Source organism: Malurus melanocephalus, unplaced genomic scaffold (genome assembly GCF_030028575.1).
Source record: "Malurus melanocephalus ecotype Western Australia unplaced genomic scaffold, MMel_1.1 scaffold_3, whole genome shotgun sequence".
Lineage (NCBI taxonomy): Eukaryota > Metazoa > Chordata > Aves > Passeriformes > Maluridae > Malurus > Malurus melanocephalus.
The window spans coordinates 5,492,508-5,500,905 of NW_026623235.1; the positions used below are offsets into that span (position 1 = coordinate 5,492,508).

At 41.9% G+C, this 8,398-nt stretch overlaps 1 protein-coding gene across 1 annotated transcript in view; it reads right to left on the reverse strand.

The window, feature by feature from the left end:
* Window positions 1–515: 515 nt before the first annotated feature.
* Window positions 516–8,398, reverse strand: part of CUNH8orf76 (chromosome unknown C8orf76 homolog) — an 8,544-nt gene continuing 661 nt past the window's right edge. Inside the window, exons 2-6 of the mRNA XM_057368245.1 lie at window positions 8,247–8,342; window positions 5,693–5,836; window positions 4,390–4,907; window positions 1,890–2,022; window positions 516–794 (exon numbers count right to left, since the gene is read on the reverse strand). Coding sequence (XP_057224228.1) covers window positions 588–794; window positions 1,890–2,022; window positions 4,390–4,907; window positions 5,693–5,836; window positions 8,247–8,342 — 1,098 coding nt within the window. The 3' untranslated portion in view covers window positions 516–587. The remainder of the gene's footprint in view (window positions 795–1,889; window positions 2,023–4,389; window positions 4,908–5,692; window positions 5,837–8,246; window positions 8,343–8,398) is intronic.

An 8,398-nucleotide genomic window follows, 5' to 3' on the forward strand; every position in this document is an offset into this window, starting at 1 on the left:
CAGTTTGTTCTACACCTGCAACAAAYACTTGGCTTCAAATAGAGTTCTAARTTAAATATTTACTACTTAGATTTCCTTCCTAAAAGATATGGAATTGTTATTGACAATTTCTCAGTATAAATATATTAGAAATTTCTAGTTATCCATCCATAGGAAATMATTGTAATGTTAATCAAGAAATATTAAAAAAATTACTTAAGAAGATGGCTAATTCCATGGCTCTAAATGCAACAACATCAAATCTGATACCAAGAAACTTTCAAATTGGRTATCAGAAAGGAAGCTTTCATCCCACCACCACTGCAGGCCTCAAAAAAATCACAGGCACTTCAAGCACAAATTGGTGAGGATTACAAAGGAAAGTTACCTCTGAAAGCTGAAAACTTGATTTTATACTGTGTTCCTTATAATTTTAAATATAAAAAAAATAGTGAATGAAGAAAAGGATGCAAGGTTAAGAGTTTACATAGAGAGATTTATATCTATTCTTAAAAGAAATACAATAAGAATTCTTAAAAAATGTAACATGGGCTTTATTGTATGTGTCATAATAATTTGGAGATATAAGAATAAATACAACAAAACCTCTAGGTTACTGAAGGTGGGATATAAATATCTGAATAAAATTGTCTRTCAAAGTGACATAAATAATCTTGAAGATTACCGAACCATTGGATTTCAAATTCCGTGACTGAAGCAGTTACCAGTGATGACAGTGCTGAAGGGCCTATGCATTTTACCTCACCCTGAAACTCCTCTTTTAGTTTTTCTGGTATAAGATCCTGCCCCATAACCTGCAAAAAGAGTAAGAAAGAAGGTGGGGAGCAAGAAAATAACTTGCAGGGAAAACCCCCATCAAACATGGCATTAATAACATATATTTACAGACAAAGCCCTTGTCACATGAACCCCACACCATCCTGGGGAAGTTTCCAGGCCACGACCAAGTTGCCTGCYTTGGCATTCTGCATTCAGGGAGAGCTGACCCCACGGTTCAGAGCTGCACAGTCCCTCCAGCTTCTGGCTGCACTTGCATCGGKGGGGTTTCACTCTGAATAGCAGCAGAAAATCTCAACGTCAACTCTGTATTCACCTTGCATCGGCATCAACACACTCAACTCCTCCGGGGACATGTCCGAGCAAGGGAAGCAAGGAAAGAAGTTTCTTTTCTCAGCCGTTCCCAACCCTCAGCCTGTGTGCTACTGCCCTCTCATGGATGCCATCGGTCCGACCGCCTGCAGCCGGGCAGCGGCTTGGCACTCACCAACTTAAAGCTGTAATGCTGACAGCAAGGTTACAATCTCACTAACTTCCTTTTGCTCCTTAAGATAAAAGTCAGAAGCTCTTTAAATAGCACAAAAAATATTTAATCTCTATGAAGAGATTAAATGACATATTGCTTTGCTCTGTATTTCTTTAAAACTAKAACCCAGTATATTAAGCAGGACAAAGAAATGTAAAAGAACGTCTCTGCTTTTTCTGAAAATATTTAATACTTTTTATGCAAGTGTTTAATACTGCTGTGRCCATCAAAGTAATCTTCACTTACATTTCAAACTAGTGATTCACTTTAGGGCATCTAAAATTCCTGAGATAAATGCACATCCCAGGAAATGCGCAGYGATGATGCATCTGCAAATACAAGCCCAATGAAACTTAACAACGCTGCACATTCCTGAAAGGAACATCTCAGCAGATCAGAGATCCACCTGTGTGACGCAGGCCAGGGTTCTACAGGCACCTCTGTCAGTTCCAGGTAAGACACTGCCAGCAGCCCGCCCCAGCTAATTTCCCTTGCTTCCTGGCACGGTTAATTAGCTCAGGGGAGTGTCGYGCTTAGAGGATAACTACACAACTGAGACCCTGCACACAATGAAACATCCTCTTACTTTGGTYATGAACAGCAAGGAGTTTTCATCAAAACCAAGTCGAGCCACTTTGTCATCAATTTCTTTTTGACCTTTTCTGTTATTCTCTAGCACAAAGGACGACTGTTGTGACTGGGTAAGCTGAAGTAAAAGCCTGGAATGAGAAAGGCAGTTTAAAATTGGCACAGCTGGAAAAAGAGTAAGTCAGCAGACCTAAAAACAACCAAAATATTTAATACTTAAATTAACAYTTTTAATACTTCAAAACTTTAAAAGAGCTCTTCTTCCTGACTTTTGCCTACTGCAAAGAAGTCAATACATGTGTATCATTCTACTATGGATGTTGTATATCTGTGCTATGAAAGAACCACTGAGAAGTATTTCTGAAAAACAATACGGCAATAGCTCCGGTTACTCTGTGCAAAAATTTTTGTCCCCATATATTTGTCACACATTCAAAAGTGAGGCTTGGTGAGTCATCAGGTGTCCCATGTCCTTACTATGGCCTAACAAGACAGCAGCACATTTTTGCCTATGTAACCTGAAAAGCTAGAAATTTGGCAGTTTGGACAAATGTCAAACATCCTCTCCACACAGGCCAACCCTGGAGTATTTTCTAAAAGCATTTCACCAGTTTTATGTTCCAGGYAGTGCCCCCAGAAGTCACAACCATGAATTGATGGTTACACAATGTGCTGAAGACAGGGGTTGATGTCAGGCAGGGCCCCATCACCAATTTGACCAGCAAGAACTGTGGCAGTTTCCAGAGTCCTCTTCACACAAGGACTGTAAGACAGGTCGGCAGAGGAAATATTCAGGCATCTATACTTTTGTCTCAAGTCCACTGTCAAACAGATTAACAGGTATTACACTTATCTTACACTTCTAGGAACAGAGAGACATAATGCATGATCTCCTGTGAACTAACTGAAATTCACAATRGACATTATTGTAGAGATAAATAGCAGTTTTTGAGAATTTATTAAGGTCCATCTTTTTATCCCATTTACTGAAGCTAAGTGAAGTTGGTGTTATAATAATGGTGTGCATTTTTAAGGGAAGGACTCAAGATCTTAGATAAAAACTTTCATTTGAACACTGTAAACATCAAAATTTACAAGTCTGAATTTCCCAGTCAAAACTTTACTGAATTTACAGATGGTTTCTTGGTTCCAAGTAAAAATGGGAAGTATTTTTAATTTATAAAGTATTTTGTTTCAAAATTTGCATCAACATAGTATAAAAAAGAATGAAATCTCAATGAAAATTAATAAAAAAAACCTCTCTTTTTTTTCCAAACTGTGAGAGTCAGCTATTCATGATTCATTAACAGAGAACCTTATTTCCTACAAAAAGCAATACTAACATCCCCTTTCAAGGTGCAACTTATTCTGCACATATGTTTATATAAYATCTACATCCACTTAAAATCCAACAGACCCAAAGATATTAGACAATCTGCATAAGCTTTGGGCAGGGGAGAAGCTTATCCTGGACAAATATAAACCACAGTAACAATCTGAAACTGTGCAGCCAAGCAAGGAAGTGCCACCATTTATAATTATCTCATTTCTGAACCATACACACTGAAACAAGCAACACAAATTATTAATATAAATGTAGCTTCAATATTCAATATCAGTATTAAATCCATTAACTTCTTCTGTGTAGCAATTAAAGTCTTCATCTCTTAGTCTGAGAACAGTTAAAAGCTACTATTTGGGTTTTTTTTTTTCATGTCTTAAATCTTGCTCCARCAGGGCAGTTATAAAGTGTTCTCTCTAAACATTTCTGGACATTCATAAGATGCCTTTAAAAACATTCAATGACTAATACATTACTGAGAGGCAAGAGGGGGAAAAACCATCCAAGATTATTTTAACCAAACCAGTTCCTAATTATCTCTTTGAAAGATTATGTTTTGGGGATTTTTGCTGTATGCAAGAATTTTAGGAAGAGGGGAAAGAAAAGGAAAGAGCATTTCAATGCAGCCCTGTCAATCAGCTGTCACGGAGTTCATTTTCCAGCCTCATCCATTATGCAGATTGGGGTATTATTATAAAATACATTTTCACTCAAGCATGAGGCKTCAAGCAAATAAGACAGGTGGCACTCACAGAAGGAAGACTGGCTATGCCTTCCCTTTGGGGCACTTCTGCTGCTGCATCTTTAATACCAKACCAGGGAACAGCAATGGTCTAGCAGGAGCATTTGCTAAAGGACAGACCCTTTTGTATATAATTACTTGCAAAGATTCACATTATCAGCTCATTAAAAAATKCTTTACTTCTCAACTGTGTGTAACACTGGTTTATTCTTTCCATTCTGATTCAGACTCTTCACAGCCACCACACTAAGTAGATTTTGCTTTTTAGATCTGAAGCAATAGTAGGGTGCTTCCCAGTTAGTGCTGCCAACTCTGAAACAAACATTTAACTTGAAAATGMAAACTGAAAACAACATCTAGGAAAAATATGCTTTACATTGTTCCTGGCATTATTCTGAWAATACACACAGTTACCTTGCTCTAATAAACGAGGCACATGCTTTTATCCCAASTTTCTTTGACATGTTCTGCTTCCAGGACTTTGAGGCTGCACATTTCTCTTTGTCCGTCCTTTCCAGTTCTCCTGAAGTGCAAAGGRATTCTTTCACCACTGGGCTGCTGGGACAAGTCACTGCATTCTCGCCCTTTGTTTCTGCAGCAAGGCTGAAGCAAGGGCCTTCTTTCTGGCCATCTGATCTGTAAGGCTGCAAATTAATCTCTCTGCCAGTTGATGTTTTGAAACTGCTATTACTTACACAAACATCTTCAGACTGATTTAGATTTGCTTCTGGAATGACTAATGGAGAAAAATTCTGTAAAAGRCTCATATAAGCTTCAGCAAGTAACTTCCAGAACCAGGGATTGAAAGGATGTAAGYAGATCAGTTGCTGCAGACAMATGATCTTTTTTTCTACATTTTCCAGACCCTGGTAAATGGAAAACTGCAGGTTGAGTACCGTTGTTAAGTGATCTGTGTTAGTAGCGCTGTTTCTCTAGAAACAAGAGATAATAGATTAAAAACAGGAGTAGAACAGAACCACCATTCAGTGCCTAAGAAAATGTCTCCCTAAATAATGACATACAAATATCAAAAGGTAATTTTTAAACTGTATGAAATGCTGCTCTTAATTTAAAATGATACAATGGGATACAGATCTTGCAGGATCAAGCTGACAGCATTCCCTCTAGCTGCCTTGGCCYAGCCTGAGGCAAGAAGGTCCTAAATGCTGTAATTCGTTTATTTGCCTTCAGAGTGTTTTACAGTTGCCTTTCTTCGCAGTATAAATACCTTTTATATAAAATAAAAAGCATCAATAAWATTCTAGCAGACTTCAGAGCCTCTGGATTTTTCCTTTATGGGAAAAACTCAGTTTGCAGCTAGACACKCTTCTTGGTAGCAGTTTGGCAGCAAGTATATGGAAATAAAAGGGAGTTTTGAACTGTCACTTGTATAGTGGAAAGATTTAAGCACTCATTTATTCCCTTTCTTATAATTCCTATTACATTGCATTAATTCTGCCTGGCAGAGCATGATATTTAGTCCCAGGACTACCAGCTTCCCTGCACAGGGAGCTCATTGTGGTACAGGGTGTTCCAATTTCTAAAGAGTGATTATATCTGCAGTGACAGTTACCCTCTGTTTACCAAATACTCTGAGCAGTGAACATCCTGAAGGATTATACACATGAAAATTATTTTTCCAGAAAATGGTCCGTAWAAAAGAACTACTGGCAATGCTTTCGTGTTCAAAGCCTAAAAGAAAGACTGCATTATTTACCATTTTTTCTGCAATATCCAGAGCTTCCTYGTGCCTTCCTAGGCGAGATAAACACCGAGCCTGGCCCTCCTGGACATCCCGTCTCATTGCAATGTTGCTGGCAGGTAAGAGTAGCAAGCAGTCTGAGTATTCACAAAGGGCTTTCTAGGAGTGTCCCAAGGAAGAAAAGCCAACAAAACAGGGAGAGATTTGCATTTAAAAGCAAGCCTGACCGGCATGTTTTCTTTAAGACTGCAATTACAAAGGGAATTCAGAACCTGGAGCCCACATTTTTGTTCCTCCAGACTTARCTACTACCTGTGCCAGCAAGAGACAAGGCCCCAGTACTCTACAGAAAGGTCCAATGGTAATGAGCAGCCTCAGTTCTAGCTCATATGTAGGCCCCAGCAGGATTCACCACACATCTGTCCACCTCTCCCACCAGATTTGATCCAGMAGGGATCATCTACCAGCCGGGGTAATATGTGACACAAAACATCCTCACTGATCTGAGCACTCATCCTAAATCTGTGGGACTTTGTTTCAAAACCATGACATTCTGCATGGGAAGGTTTGATCCTGCAAGTACCTCACCTCACATAATCAGTAAATCAGAGAATAACACAAGGAAGGTGAATCTCCATTGTTCCTGTAGGCTGGTTGTAACGTACATGAAATAAATATTAATTGGGCTAAGGAAAAAGGCAAGAATGAGCAATACTCCTACAGCTTAATGCTCAGGGCACTCACCAGGACTCCAATTAACATTTAAATACATTAAATTAAGTATTCAGTGAAGCTAAGTCTGGAATCTTGATTTCTCTCCCTTTGTGTAAGTGCTCAGAGAGAAGACTAAAAAGCAGTGCTCATTCTCCCATCTCTCAAAATGAGTATTTAATGATTCCTTGCAAACTTTAATGGTTCTAACAGAAAGAGCTTCCAGGAGACACACCCTAAATACTTCCTAGCAAAACAGCTGAAACCTTTTTCTTTCCTGATGCTGAGCTCACATTCCTTCTTAAGCAAAAGAGGGAGCTCCCCTCTGCCCAGTGCATGCAGCAGCCACTGGTGAAAATGGATCAGAGGGTTAAGGACAACACTGTTTGCCTTGTTATGTGACAAAGGGATAAAACCTGGCAAGGTTCAGGCATCGTGAATCCCAAGCATATTCTATAGCCATCTATATCCTAAAAACAGGCACAGCTTAGATCACGGCTGTCCTTGGCATTTCCTATCAAGTGGCCTATCCTGAAGCAAAAAAMTACTGACAATTAGAAAAGAGATTACTATCCCCACTTATGTATTTCCAGCCCCTTTCCAAGGTAAACGCTTCCAAATCTGTAAKTTTATGTGCAGTCTACCTTTGGTTATTGTTCCGCCAGTGACCTAGGTTAGCAATAAAACTGTAAACATTTCCTACATGAAACACTGCAACAGAAAAGAGGAAGCAATGGTTTGTTCTATTCAGTAGATCTGAGGAGTGTTTTTCTCTCCTGATTGGGAACTACAGCAAGGAGAAATCTGCTTTTCCTGAGGTTCAGCAGTTACGTCTGACCACAGCCTGAGGCACCTCTGCTCTCAGCACACTTTYATGAATCCCTTCAGGGCATCTCAGCTAAGACTAGAAAACATCTGTCATGTATACACGGGGCTGCAGTGGTGCTGGAATAWCATTAGGATCAGTGCCAACTGAGGTACAAAAAAATCCACAAATCCAATGGGCAAGGTAAAAGGAGTAGAGTCAGAAGTCAGCTGGAGAGCTTTGACATCAGGAAGCCTGTAACGCAAACCATAGGCTGGAACAAGAAGCTACACCTGAAACAAGGGYTGGAGATGCTGATTTCAACAAGGAAACAAGGTAACGAAAGACTGGATTCTGCAACTCGAACTGCAAAAGGCAGGAGAGCATCGCTGATGAGGAATGCGGCTCAGGACGAACTCAGTGAGGCGAGGTCTGGCACCACCACGGGCAGGAACAGGCACGGGCAACATCCACGCAAGGCAAAGGCATTTACCAGCCTTCCGGAGGGAGCGGAGGCAGCAGAGAGCTGTAACAAGCCAYAGGGAGGCTGCTCCGCGACAGGCAGGAGCCTCACGGCCACTACAGCTCTCATCTGACAGCGGGGGGAGCTCTGAGAAAGGTGACCCGCAGCCACGTGGTGCCAGCGATCTGACAGCCTTTGTGGGACACGGCATTATCCCCTGGAGCTGAGAAACCCTCATGCCAAACTCTGACCATGACTTCCCCGGCCACAGACACCAGCTCTGCTCACGGCTGAGCTGCAGCGATGCGCCCGCCTGCCCGGGATCAGTTCCGGGGCAGCGCCGCGCTCCTGCCCAGTTTGCACCGGGCTGACTCCTGGAGGGATCGTGGCAGAACACAGAGCTCCACCGCGACCCGGCCCTGCCCGGGGCTGCCGTACGTTCAGCACGAACCAGGAGCGGGATTAACCACGGCACGGCCGCCAGACCCGCAAGCTGCGGTACATAATGAACATTAACATCGGGGACTGCCGGACCGCCCCGGTTTATGTCCCCACAACTTCCCCAGCCCGTGCGAGCGCCCTGAAAATACCTCGAAGTCCCGCTGCCGGAACGCCCAGTCCGCCCGGAACTTGCTGCCCGTGACCCCGCCGGAGCCTTCCCCGCCGTCGGCCGCGCTGTGGAACCACTGCGGGCACACAGAGCACACACTGACCCCACAGACCCGTCACTGCGGGCACACAG